This window comes from Myotis brandtii, unplaced genomic scaffold, assembly GCF_000412655.1.
Source record: "Myotis brandtii unplaced genomic scaffold, ASM41265v1 scaffold95, whole genome shotgun sequence".
Taxonomy (NCBI): Eukaryota; Metazoa; Chordata; class Mammalia; order Chiroptera; family Vespertilionidae; genus Myotis; species Myotis brandtii.
This window is the reverse complement of record NW_005371920.1, coordinates 724,059-738,701: the sequence shown is the minus strand read 5'-3', so window position 1 is coordinate 738,701 and position 14,643 is coordinate 724,059. Positions and strand designations below refer to the sequence as shown.

The 14,643-nt window shown below is 38.0% G+C and overlaps 1 protein-coding gene across 6 annotated transcripts in view; it reads left to right on the top strand.

The window, feature by feature from the left end:
- The window catches only part of RBM27 (RNA binding motif protein 27), a 75,128-nt gene that overhangs the window by 34,769 nt on the left and 25,716 nt on the right, over positions 1-14,643 (top strand). For 3 of the 6 annotated variants that reach the window (XM_005885993.2, XM_014533149.1, XM_005885992.2), the window contains exons 9-14: positions 715-879; positions 2,944-3,093; positions 6,119-6,263; positions 6,919-7,072; positions 9,064-9,342; positions 10,531-10,671. In XM_005885993.2, the coding sequence (XP_005886055.1) occupies positions 715-879; positions 2,944-3,093; positions 6,119-6,263; positions 6,919-7,072; positions 9,064-9,342; positions 10,531-10,671 (1,034 nt within the window). The remainder of the gene's footprint in view (positions 1-714; positions 880-2,943; positions 3,094-6,118; positions 6,264-6,918; positions 7,073-9,063; positions 9,343-10,530; positions 10,672-14,643) is intronic. The other 3 variants (XM_014533152.1, XM_014533151.1, XM_014533150.1) reach the window with 2 other exon arrangements.

Here is a 14,643-nt window from a genome sequence, read left to right as displayed (position 1 = left end):
TGCTTCTTTCATAAAGTGGTTCTTAATATTGAAATAATTTCATATGTAGTGGCTTATCTGTTTATCTGGGGGTTTGTCCTTTTTTTCCTTTCACTGTATTTGTTATCCGCCTGCTCATGGGATAACAAATTTGCACTGTCTTAATTTTTTCTTTTGAACATTTCTTATTCTCTGCGAGGTTATGCTTGTGTTGGTGTGTTTCTTTTTTATATATTTTTAAGTTCTTTTATTATTGTGGTTTTTTTTCCTGCTCTAAGATATGGGAGTATATTTTGTGCCAACCTGAAATTATGTGAGTTTGAGGAGTGTATTTGTTTTTGTTTTTTAATGAATGTGACAGCCTTTATAACCACATGTCTCATTGGATGCAAAACTCTGTGTACATAATAGCTCAGGGTTCCTTTGTCTAATAACTTGATATGCTTGACCAGTTTAGGCTAAAATTAGCACATAGTTATTCTACTTAAGCTTATAAAAGATGAAGATTATGCAGTTATACTACCTAATTCTTACCCTTTCTTTATACCTCAATGCATTCTAACCAGTTTGCATGTCTGTTTCTTGAGTTAGAAAGAATCTCAGTCACCTCTTTGTCAAATACTGTTCCTATTGGTGTATTTTCTCTGTTCTTGGCTCGAGTCTTGGGAAGTACATCATTACCTAAGAGAAGCTTGTGACTCGAATCCAGTTGCCCTCCTATTCTTTCCTCTATAGGACAGCCCATGTACTCTCGTGAACATGGTGCTGCTGCATCTGAGCGACTTCAGTTGGGGACACCGCCTCCTCTGTTGGCAGCTCGTTTGGTGCCACCTCGAAACCTCATGGGATCCTCCATTGGGTACCATACCTCAGTCTCCAGCCCCACCCCTCTGGTCCCAGGTAAGCTTTGCTACAGACGGCCACCCACCTCTCTGCTCTTTTGTACCATAAGCTGGCCAGCCTGTGAGATGACCTGGCATCCTGATCTGCTGTCACAAATCCCATTAAAGCTTTTAGGTAGTTTTTTTTCTTTCTTTCTTTTTTTTTTCTGTTCTTTGGTTTGTCCCTAGTGGCTGCTAGATGATTAGGCCTCCTGTGTGTCTATCATCTCTGGTGTCTTCTGTATTTACTTTCATTGCTTCGGTAACAAAAGTCATGCTTGTTCCTTAAACTAGTTTCTAATCTGATTAGATAGGAAGAGAATATATATTTGTATGTTTTCTAGCCAGTTATACATTACAAGAAAAACTAGGTTAATTTTTCTTTAAAACAAAACAAAAACATCTGGTTTCTTGCTGATTGTGGACAAACATGTTTCCCCCACCCCTTGTTGTATGGACTGTCTGTATAATGTAGTGATTTTTTGAAAACTTTTCTCCTATTTCATGTATATTTTGAAGACCTATGGAATGCTTTGTGGGTATCTCATGAAGTTTTTAATTTCTCACCTTGTCTTTATTTAGTTCATTATAATTAACTAAAGGACTCAAGTTTCTTGAGTTTTGTGTATTGCCAGGAACTGTAGAACTCATTTGATTATGTACCTTCTTTAAAACTTTCTGTAGCCTTAACTGCAAATTTTCCGTTAAGAGAACCAAGTGGTAACTGAAAACTTTTTAAAGTTTCTTTTCTTTTTAAAAAAATATTTTTATTGATTTCAGAGAGGAAAGGAGAGGGAGAGAGATAGAAACACCAATGATGAGAGAGAATCATGGATCAGCTGCCTCCTGCATGCCCCCTACTGGGGATTGAACCCACAACCCAGGCATGTGCCCTGACTGGGAATCGAACCCGGGACCCTTCAGTCCATAGACTGACGCTCTATCCACTGAGCCAAACCAGCCAGGGCACTGAAAACTTTTTTATCATAATTTGATGATCTTATGCTCTGAATCATAGAACTGATTGGTCAATAATAAAGATCTTGTAGCTGAAATTTAATATGAATGACATAAAGAATATTTTCGTTAAGGAAAAAAAGAGACGCAAGGACTTCTAAATCACAATTGCAAAAATCACTATCTTCACTCAGTTTTAATCCTTTCATTTTATGTAGGATGAAGAGGATATATATCATTTCGAGACCAACACATTCAGTAATAACACCAACAAAATAGTTACTTATCATAAGAATTTAAAAAGTTAAAATTTTAGTTGTAGAGAAAACAAAAGGGACATGATAAAGTGTCATTGATGGGATGGGTGGTAGTAAGATAATGATTACATTGATAAATATAAAATGTATTTATTAGCTTTTTGAAATAAAACATTTGAAATTTGCATCATGTATGAAGCCAGCTATTATCTCTCTAGTTTAAAGTGCAGATAACCTAATTAATCTGTTTTTCCCCCCTCCTAATTAAAAGAGTACCTAGAAATTGGTGAGACATAGTAACAGAGGCAACTCATCTTAGTCTTTTATATATGGTGTTCCATGTATGTGAAAATTTCTCTTAAAAATGTGTATTGAAGTTTGAATAAGGTGGTTAATGTATAGGATAAAAATGACTAGTTAAATGAATCTGGAAATATATCAGTAATTAATAATGAGCCCAGCTGGTGTGGCTCACTGGTTCAGTTCCTGGTCAGGTCACATGACCTGGTTTCGGGCTCAGTCCCCAGTAGGGGCTGTGCAAGAGGCAGTTGATTAATGATGTTTCTCCAATGTTTCTATCTCACTATCCCCCTCCCTTCCTCTTTCTCAAAATCAAGAAAAACATTAAAAAAATTTTTTTGTAAAAGAACAGATTTATGTGTCTGTTTTGTGACGAAGCACTTTTGTGACAAAGCACTTTTCTTTCTCTTCCAATAGGTGTGTCTATGTACTGTAACTCAAAGAGAAATACATATGGATTGATCTATTAATAGAAGAAAATTTATTTTTGGCAGTTATTTTATAGTAATGAGAGATTATTTAAATGCTCTCTGATTTGTTCTGTGTTTTGTTGTTGGTTTTTTCCTCAGATACATATGAACCAGATGGTTATAATCCAGAAGCTCCTAGTATTACCAGTTCCGGTAGATCTCAGTACAGACAGTTCTTTTCGAGAACACAGACACAGCGCCCAAACCTGATTGGCCTAACATCTGGAGATATGGATGCAAATCCAAGAGGTGAGAGCACCTTGAATGTTTCCTGATGCTACGTGTTATGCAAGAGTTGGGTATAGCATGTCTTCCCTCACTGAAGTCTAAAAGTATTTACACGATCTTTGAAGGGTGCTATATAGTCACCTCAAATAAATGTATTTGAATAACTTTATCTCCAAAATTTATTTTAAAGCTATAATCAAAGTATTTTTAAGTAAAAATAATACTAATGGAATTTAACAGCTTTTTTTGTAGGACTTGAGGCTGTTTAGCTATATACTAGACACTGTTCTAGATATAGGCATCCTATATAATAAAAGCCTAATATGCAAATTGATGGAACGGTAGAATGACCAGCAGAACGATGGGTTGCTATGACATGTACTGACCACCAGGGGGCAGATGCTCAATGCAGGAGCTGCCCCCAGCTCGCAGGCCCCAGGTCAGCTAAGGCGGGTGCCAGCGAGGGCCCCCCGCCTGGATAACCCTGCCAGTCGCCCCAAAGAGGGAGGCAACTGGCAGTGGCGGAGCGATCGGGGGTAGGCGGTGCCAGGCCCACCAAGGTAGGTGCCAGAGGGTAACCCCCATCACCCTGCCAGTTGCCCCACAGATCAGCCCTGATCTCTGGCCATTCCTAGGGACCCTACCCATGCACAGATTTCGTGCATCGGGCCTCTAGTAGAAAGGTGAAATGACATGGTGCCTTGCCCTACAGGAACTGATCATTTAAGGGCCTACTTTGTATCATTAAGAGCTGTTCTTCAAACGAGTAACAATTGACAACGTAAAATCTTACAATAAAATTATTTGGCCATTTTTAGTGTTTATGATTATACAAGCATATGTTAGGACCTTAACAAAGCATAGTCATAAACCTCAAAAGATTAAGTGCAAGCATTTACCTTCAGTACGGGATACCTTTCTTTCCCCTTCTCTCAAAAAAAAAAAGTTTGGGTGAAGAATTTGATGCGATTTTAATTTTTTATTTTTATAGTTAGATTTTTAATATTTAAGTTTAACTTTAATGACTGGCCATGGGCCAACCTGACAATATTTTCCTGCTTTAATTATATTGTGAGCATTTTCCTATGCTGATCTTAACTTTTTTTTACTGCCACTAATAACATTATTATCACTACAGGTTAAACAGTTTTGTGTTGACTAAAGCAAATATTTTTATATGTATTATTATATTTCATATACCTTACCAACAACTTCTTAAGAGATACTATCTTTATTCTCTTTTTATAGATAAAGGTTCTCAGGCTTAGAGAGGTTAAAGAACTTATTTCAGGCCACACAGCTATTAATAAGAATTTGAATTTGAATCCACGTCTATCTAATTCCAAAGAATATGCTCTTCCTTCAGTGCTATAAATTATACATTGTTGCCAAATAATGGAAATTAGTGAGAAGAGCATATTCTCAAAATTTCAAGTCCTCTTTGTCATTAGCCTGGTCTATCTGTACATTTATATACAGCAATTCATGAATCTCTCTCAGTGTAAAAGTTATGTGGTTTTTATACAAGAGGCTTGCTTTGTCATCTGGGACAATAACTTAATCTCTAGCTATATCTTTTTCCTTTTTTATAAAGCACTTCAGAAAGAAAAGCATTAGGCAATGTCAGGTGGTGATAACTATTTTAGGGAAGACATAATGATATCTCACATTCTAGAATGCTTCATGTCATCACAATTGCTTTCTCATCCACTATCCTCTGAAAACACAAGCCCAAGGGCAGGGATCATATTTTATTCACTAATTTATACCCAAGGTTGAGCTATAGCAGATGCTCAAGAAATATATGTTAAATGAATTAATCGGCATCATAATTTCCTGTCACACAGATGGAACATACTAGCAAGCCCCATTCTTACCCCAACATCCAGTCCTACATATGTTTTTCTTTGCTGCTAATTTTATTTTAGTGGAATTGCTAGTTAGGGAGAATACTCAGTATAACAGGCATAGTTTTGAGTTACCTTTTTGTTTATCACCCTCTTCCCACCAAGAGATAATCCATTGTAAAGACCGTTTCTTGTAGTATTTTAATCTTAACTGTTGTCAGTGAAATGTGCCAATTTATAATACTGGCTTTGCACTTTTTCAACTTTTGAGTTAAAATTTTTTAAACCTCTAGAAAATCATTGAAGTATAATAAACACCTAAATACCTTCACTTAGATTCACCAGTTGTTAATGTTTGTCACCTTTGGGCTGGAATGCTTGCTTGTGTGCCCATACACTGTTGTTGTCTCTCTCCCTGCCTTCTCCTTCCCCTCACATTTTTTTCTTTTAAAAAAATTAAATTTATTAAGGTGACATTGGTTAACACATTATATAAATTTCAAGTGTATAATTCTGTAATACATCATCTGTATATTGTACTGTGTGCTCACCATCCAAAGTCTAGTCTTCTGTCACCTATATTTGGTCCCCTTTCCCCTCTTCACCCTCCCACATTTTTTTTCTTGAACCACTTGAAATCATAGATTGTGATACTTTTGCTTCATCTAAAAATAAGACATGACATAGTCCTATATAAACACAATATTATTATTGCACACAAGAAAAATCATAATTCCATAGTAATATTCTATCCAGGTGAATTTCTTGTTTAATTACATCACAAGACAAATAATTTTACTGTATTTATGGTGCTAAGTTTGATTGCTTGCCTAAGGTGATAATTGTTCAATCTCTTCATTGTAAAGTAAATAATTCATGGAGTGATACTTTGGCACCAGATAAATACCTTGTTTTCCAACCATCTTTCACTGATTTTTTTTTTTTTGCATCTATTAATGATTTTTGCCTGAATCATTTGCTACATTGGGGTTGCCTATTTTTTAACTTAGGTATTGTATTATTTTTTAAAAAGAGAAAAAGAAGGCAAGGCAATGATAAGTTTTTCTTGTTGCTTAGGTGTTTCTGAAAAGGAAGTGGTCTTAGTTGGGTGCTATTCACAGTGCTTTTTAGCTTTTAATCATTTTGAATCTCCCCAAATGTAATGCAATGTCAGTAATGTTAATTTTTGTTTCCAACAGCTGCTAACATTGTCATCCAGACTGAACCACCAGTTCCTGTTTCAATTAATAGCAACATAACCAGAGTAGTTCTTGAACCAGATAGCCGGAAAAGAGCTGTGGGTGGCTTGGAAGGGCCACTCACAAAGAAACCTTGGCTTGGAAAGTAAGATAATTTGCTAATTAGTAGCATTGAATTGGTGCTTTTATTATTTTTGCTTGCATTAGTAAATTTGTATAATTAAGAATTGGCGTTAATTAATGATTATCAAACTGTGTGTGTCAAAGTTAGGGTTCCCCGAGGCATCCTTAGAATGTCTTAAAAATTGAAAAGCTAACAGAATATTTATAATAGATATTGGTAATTTGTACTACTTATTTCTTGGCCTAACCCAATATTAAGAATTAAGACTCTGGAAATGAGTAAAAAGGAAAAAAAAATCTGTACTTTTGCAGAAGTTGAAAAATGCACTGTAAAAAATATATTCTTTTCTTGCTTTAATGTTAGATTCCTTGGTAGTTGTGGTGTATCTTTTTAGCATGACTTTTAAACTTAGTTGGGCCTTTTCTTTTTGTGATATTCGCCATTCAGTCTTCTTTCTCTCTGCCTATTCTAATCCCATTTAATTAATGTGAAAATTATTTTGTACTTTATGAAGAGTGTTAAGTGCTTACAAAAGACATTTCATAAATGTAGCCTTATGTTCTTTGTAATCTTATATATATCTTGGTTAGGCATAAGGTGAGAGAGAGTTAACCAAGATTTATTAGTTAACCAAGATTTCCTAGGGCATTATTCTTTATGGCATTTTTTCTTTCAGGCAAGGGAATAACAATCAGAGTAAACCAGGATTCTTAAGAAAGAATCAGTATACGAATACAAAGTTAGAAGTCAAGAAAATTCCTCAGGAATTGAACAACATTACCAAGCTCAATGAACACTTCAGCAAATTTGGAACTATTGTTAACATCCAGGTAAATGTGGCTATGTTCATGACAGAATTCATGTATTCAATGCATTTTTGAAAATATTACTACCAGTTCACCTTGTTTAAATGAGCCAGTGATTAGTATTATCATCTTTGCTAACACTACCTATCTGTATGCCCAACTTAATGATGGAATTGTTAAGCTGAATTTGTTCTTTTAAATTGATTTGGTTCTTCTCTGCAACCTCTTCCTGAGAGTCACTGGGTCAGTTACTGTATTTTTATAGTTTTATCTCTGGACAGATGACTTTATTGCCTGCTTTAGTATTCTAACTAGGTAGGTGAGATTCTTGGTAATTTCTGCTATTGTCATTTTGTTCACTGACTCACTTTTATATTGTGGTAAATTAGTTATTGGTTAAGGCTGGTTCTAATCTTGAGACTTTTTAGGCAGTGCAACGTGTTTTCTAACATCAAATTGTAGTTTTTGTATTTTGCTGTCTGCTTAGTAGATATTTGAATTTATGAATTTGTGGTTGGTGTTATGCTATAATTGAGGGTACTTGGCGGCCTATTTAAGTTGGAATTTCAGTCAGTTACCCCTGATACTTGGTGTTACCATCAAATAAAAATATAATTTATATAACTGAGTTTATGAAGGTAGCTCTGGCCAGGTGGCTCGGTTGCTTGGAGCATCATCCCATAAACTGGGTTCAGTTTCCCAGTCAGGGCACATATCTAGGTTGTGGGTTCTATCCCCGCTCAGGGCGTGTTTGGGAGGCAGCTGATCGATGTTTCTGTCTCACATTGATGTTTTTCTCTCTAAAAATCAATAAAAACACATCCTCAGGTGAGGATTTAAAAACAACAAGAAGAAGGTGGTTGGTTGTATTGGGGGACTTGGTATTTCAAAGAATTGAGCCAAACTACTTTTTTTTTTTTTTGAGAGAGAGATTTTTAAGCAAATTTTACCCCTGAGAGCAAAATTGGTACACATTTAATTCCTCTGATTAGGGCTCTACGTTTATGATCTCATTTAACCTCAATTACCTCTGAAAAGCCTATTTCTGAATAGCCTCATGGAAGTTAAGGTTTCAACATATGAATTTGGAGGTGGGGAGGGCATAGTTTAATTCTTCTGTATAGCTCTTGTTGGGAATTTATTTTTTTCTATATAAAAAATGTTGTGGTGCACCTCCTTGTGGATACATCCTTCATTATTTTTTATGATGCATTGCTGAATTAAAGGGAATTTTAAGACCTTTTATTTGAATTACCAAATTGTTCTCCAAAAGGGTTGTGCCAATTGATACTCCCAAATTTAGTGTCTAAAACCTCATCAGCACTGTAATATGGATTCATTAAATTTTTGTAATGGATTTAAGTGAAAAATTATTTGTTATAATTTGCTTTTTTTTATTACTATGTAGACTCTAATTTATATAGACCATTTACAGTTCTTTTATATTTACCTATCCATGGTCTTTGTCCATTTTTTTTTTACAAAAGCATTTATAATAATGCTTTTCTAAGCTTTTGCTTGTCATATATATTAAAAATAGCTTTTCCATTTGTCATTTATTTTGTTTATGGCTTGTTTGGACTGACAGGTTTTTAAATTTTACATTGTCAAATCTGCTGTTTGTCTTTATAGATCTTACTTTTATAGGTATGTATAAAGGGCTTTTCAGACTCTGAGATTATACAGTTACCTTTTTTCTTCTGGGTCTTTATGTGGTATTTTGTTTGCTTGTTATTGTATCTCTGGAGTTAGTTTGGATGTGAGATATCATGGAGGAATCTAATATCTCTTCAGTGGTTAGGTAATAGTAGGATTATTTATTGAATCTAACATTCTTCTATATATAATTTTGAAATAGGCATATCATCTTTTAGCGGATAGAGAACTTTATTTTACAAAGGATTCACAATGGATTTCAGCAGGCTGTTTTCTACTTCTGAATAATTTATCAATTTCTTTCCATTTAACTATTTGTTAATATCTGTTTTTGTTGTTGATTTTGTTTTTTCTTACAGGTTGCTTTTAAGGGAGATCCAGAAGCAGCCCTTATCCAATATCTTACCAATGAGGAGGCCAGGAAAGCCATTTCTAGCACTGAAGCTGTTCTAAATAACCGATTCATTCGAGTCCTGTGGCATAGAGAAAACAATGAGCAACCAGCACTACAGTCCCCAGCACAGCTGCTCCTGCAACAACAGCAAACACTTAGTCACATGTCACAACAGCACCATCACCTGCCACAGCACCTTCATCAGCAGTCTTCTACTGCAACGGTACATGGAGGTATCCAGAAGGTAATCTACTGGTTCACATGGAATTAGAGGTCCTCTAGTCCCTTCCTATAGATCAGTGTTCCTCAGTTTGCAGTCATTTGGTCTTCTACACCAGAGCCACTCAATTTGATCTGCAGATCAGCAGCATCTGATCTCCTGGGAGCAATTTCTTAGGCCTCCCCACATCTGTTGAATCAGAATCGCTATGTGTAGGGCCCAAGAATCTGTGTTTAAAAGCCTAAGCAACCGGCCTACCATTTGACCAGCCGACCAGTAGCTATGACGCGCACTGACCACCAGGGGGCAGATGCTCAACGCAGGAGCTGCGGAGCTGCGGTGACTTGGCAGCTGTGGTTCTTGGGTGAACCAGAGAGGAAGGAGCCCGATTCCGGGGTGCGTCACCTGAGAACCGCTCTCTTGCAATCCAGGACCCCTTGGGGGATGTTGGAGAGCCGGTTTCGGTCTGATCCCCGTAGGCCAGGTTGAGGGACCCCACCGGTGCACGAGTCCTCTAACCCATTGGCTCCCCACTTCGGGTCTGGCTCCCCACCGGGCCTCTGACCCATTGGAGAGGTTGTGGATCTGGTCCTTACAGAAACTTTTCGACTCGATTAGCTAAATGATGAGACGTGCAGGCCCTACTTGCTGCAGTCCTGATGTCTGTTGCCCGTGCTAGCCCATCCACTTATTACTGATTTCCAGTGGAGGCAGCGCATTTTCCTGCTACCACTCTTGGCTGGGAAACCGGCTGCAGCTTCCCTCCTTCCGGGCGGACAGTAGCGTCATTGGGCAACCTCCGGGGAGGGAAGGAGGCAAAGGAGCAGCTCAGGTGGGAAGAAGGAGGTTTCTAACACACTATTTATAGTAAGCTACTGTCAATTAAAATGCTTAAGTCTGTCAAAGCATTCCATATTGAAAAGAATATAGAAAAATTATTAGAATCTCTGTATGAGTATACATATATATATGCATGCATTTTGTTGTGACATATTTAAGACATCCAAAAAAGTATGAATAATTACATAACAATCATTGATGTATCTGCCACTTCACTTAAAAAAATAAAACCTTACAGATAATTAAAGCACCTTCCCTTCCCTTTTTTTTCTTACCTTCTTCTCCTAAGTAATCAATGTCCTAAATTTATATCATTCCTGAGCATTTAAAAAACTTTTGCCACATACATATGTGTTTATTTTGTATATACAGATGATGGGCAAACCACAGACACCGGGTGCATATGTTCTTAACAAAGTTCCTGTGAAACATCGTCTTGGACACGCAAGTGCTAACCAGAGTGATGCGGCACACTTGTTAAATCAGTCAGGTGGTGCTGGAGATGATTGCCAGGTGTGTGTTTCTGTGAGCCTCAGATATGTTCAGAGTTGTTCAGTAACAAGGAAATTAACAAATTGATTACCATTCAGATTTGTAATGTCTTGGTTTTCTCAGATAAGTGTGACAGCTAATATAAGTGTGGCAGATATAGTTCCCTAATTTTCATGATGGAGCTAGAAATTTGCTAGTTAAAATTTTTTTCTATTCAAAGCTAAGTAGGAATTTGGTAATTTTAGATAGTTATTAATAGGTAGATGTCTTTATTAGTTCATATCTTTTATAATTTTTCTCTTTAATACAATGAAGAGCATAGTAAAGAAGATTCTGTTATAATTAAAAGTCAAATATTAAAATTTATTTTAAATAGTATCTTTTGCTTTTAGGAATCTTATATAATAAAAGGGTAATATGCAAATTGACCCTAACGGCCAAACAACCAGGAATGACCAGTTGCTATGATGCACACTGACCACCAGGGGGCAGACACTCAATGTAGGAGCTTACCCCTGGTGGTCAGTGCGCTCCCATGGGGGAGCTAAGCTCAGCCACAAGCCGGGCTGATGGCTGCAAGTGCAGTGTGGTGGTGGGAGCCTTCCCCTCCCCCTTGGCAGCACTAAGGATGTCCAACTGTGGCTTAGGCCTGCTCCTCACAGGGAATGGGCCTAAGCTGGCAGGTGGACATCCCCCGAGGGCTCCTGGGCTGCCACAGGGATATCTGACTGCCAGCTTAGGCCCAATTCCCCGGGGACCGGGCCTAAGCCGGCAAGTGGACATCTGCTGAGGGTTCCCAAACTGTGAGAGGGCACAGGCTGGGCTGAGAGACCCCCCTGAGTGCACGAATTTTTGTGCACTGGGCCTCTAGTCCTATGTAATCTCTGCTCAGTTAGGTTCCTTGCTATGAATTAAAGCACTTTTGCAGCATTAAACAAATACAAAACTAGAATAATACAAAATTCCATATACTTTGTTACTCTTGCTAAATAATCTAGACTGGCAAAACACAAGCCAAACTCTGGTACTACTGGGTTCAATGTCACCATTTTACCTACAACTCATTCTATATATCTTCTATATACATATAAAGAGCCAGGGGCCATCATGACCGAACGGATGACCGAACGGATGACCAAACAGGCTGAATGGGACAACAAGGCCAGCAGCCGGGGGATGACCAAACGACTGAGCAGCAGGCTGCATGGGGCAACCAGGCCGACGGGGGTTAGTGAGGGACGACCAAACGACTGAGCAGCAGGCTGCGTGGGGTGACCAGGCCGGCAGGGGGGACAGTAAGGGTTGACCAGGCTGGCGGGGGGGCAGTTAGGAGCGACCAGGCTGGCAGGGAGCGGGCAGTTGGTGTCGACCTGACTGGCAGCGGGGGTCAGTTAGGGGCGACCAGGCTGGCCGGGGGGGCAGTTAGGGGGCGATCAGGCCAGCACGCAGAGGCAGTGAGGGGTGATCAGGCCAGCAGGGGAGAGCAGTTAGAGGCGACCAGGCAGGCAGGCAGGTGAGCGATTAGGAGCCAGTGGTCAGGATTGTGAGAGGGATGTCTGACTGCCAGTTTAGGCCTGATCTCTGAGATCAGGCCTAAACCGGCAGTTGGACATCCCCCAAGGAATCCTGGATTGGAGAGGGTGCAGGCTGGGCTGAGGGGACTCCCTCCCCTGCCCCTTCCCCCCGTGCATGAATTTTGTGCACTGGGCCTCTAGTATAGATATCTATAAACACTGGCTCTCCAGCGTGGTGATTATTTCAAAGAGTTAGGAAAACTCTGAAAAACAACAAGAGGGGCTAGCTCTACTAGACATTAAAAGGTGCTTTGAAGTCTGTATAACTAATGCAATTTGATTTTGACACATAGAGAGACAGACCAGTGGAACAATAGAAGATCGAAAAATAGGCTCAGTTGCAAATAAGAATGTATTTGCCAACACAGTATCTCAGATCAGTGGGGAAATATGGACTTTATGAGAGTGGTGTTGGGCTAACTGGATAGCCATATAGAAAACAGAGAATTTGATCCATTTAAAAATTACATAGTAAACAAGGATAATTTCCAAAAGGATCTGAGATTTAGATGCTGACAGAAAGGCTAAATGGTACAGCCCTCCCGAAAGTAAATTTGGCAGTATCTGGCAAAATTATGTATGCATTTATTCTAAATCTGTAATCTTCCTTCTAAGAATCTATGCCAAAGGTATGCTAGTCAAACTAAGACCTATAGACTATATAGTATAATATCAAAAGACTGGAAATAACCCAAATGTTCATCAGTAAGGTACTGATTACTTAATATGTAGTATATCTACACAATAGTGTATATGCAATTTTACAAAGGAATGAGGAATATATACCATGTGATAATTAGGCTGTATTAAGTTAAAAAGACAAAATGGAACAAAAATGTATAGTCAGCCACTGTTGGTATAAGAAAGGTGTGATGAACACATGTCAGCAGTTGTTTGTAATAGTAAAAACAAAAAAATTCATATAATTTAAATCTTGTAGCTATGAGAAGGAGGGAACAAAGTAGACAACTTTGAGTATGTCTTGTTTTGTAGATTTGTCATAGAACCACTTAAATGCTACATGTAGCCCTAGCTGGTTTGGCTCAGTGGATAGAGTGTTGGCCTGCCAACTGGAGGGTCCTGAGTTCGATTCTGGTCAACAGCACATGCCCAGGTTGTGGGCTCGATCCCCAGTAGGGGGCGTGCAGGAGGCAGCCAATCAATGATTCTTTGTCATCATTGATGTTTTGATCTTTCTCTCCCTCTCCCTTCCTCTCTGAAGTCAATAAAAAATACATTTAAAATAAATAAATAAATGCTACATGTAATTATAAAATAAAATGAAATGAAAGTAACCCCTGAAAATTAAAACGAAAAATGAATTAGCATGTCTGCATAGAGAGTACTCCAAAACACAGTTATTTGACTATTTATTCCTAAGGAGGACAAAGCAATTTATAAAAGCTCAGCAATCATATTGTTGGCTCTCTTGGTATTCTGAAACTGGTTTGTAAGTATTGTAGGATAAATCAAATGAGGAATTATATTGGTGTCATTGACAACTGATTTCATTTTGTTTGAAAAGAGAGATGTAAGATGGATAAGATTAAGTCAAAACACTAGTCTTCTTGCATTTGAATTGAAAGAATTATTATAAATTCAGATAGTATTTTATCTTAAAAAACATATAAGCAACCAAAAAACCTCCAAAGCATTTTCCTAACTTTATTCACTGAAAAAGTCTAGGAACAAGGACCAGCCCAATGGTAATGGCCCTCATCCCCAACCCCCAGCACCCAAAGGAGCCAGGGAAATGGCTGTCTCCAAGATATGGGGCTGGCAATGTTTCAGATGACCCTGAAATATTTTGTCAAACCAGAAAGTGAGGAAGTGTCCAAGATTATTAGAATCCTGTCAAAAATGAAAAAAATATCATAAAAGCTCTATATCTCCTCATCAATTTTTTAAAAAATTTAGAGGACAGCAGAACAGTTAAGGGCACCATACTCTGGTGAATACTAGAGGATCAGTGACCTGGTTTCTTCGACAAGTAATTTTGAAGGAAAAGAAGGAGAGGGAACAGAATTAAAGGCGACTTTAAAAACATGTATCCAATTATACTGTATGGATTTTAATAGATCCCAATTCTAATGGGAAAAATATTTAGAAAATTATGATGCAATCTGGAGATGTGAATATTTAATGAGATTAAAGAATTACTCTTCACTTGCAAGTGTGATGATGTTATGGTTATGTTTTAAAAGTCCTTTTAGAGATATATTTATATGTAAAATTATGTATTTGGTATAAAGATATAGTTGGGGATTTAAATAAAACAATGTTATTTTATATATTGACTAGAGGCCCGGTGCACAAAAATTTGTGCTCTCGGGGGTAGGGGGTCCCTCCAGTCTAGCCTGTGCCCTCTCACAGTCTGGGACCCCTCAGGGGTGACCACTTGCTGGCTTAGGCCTGCTCC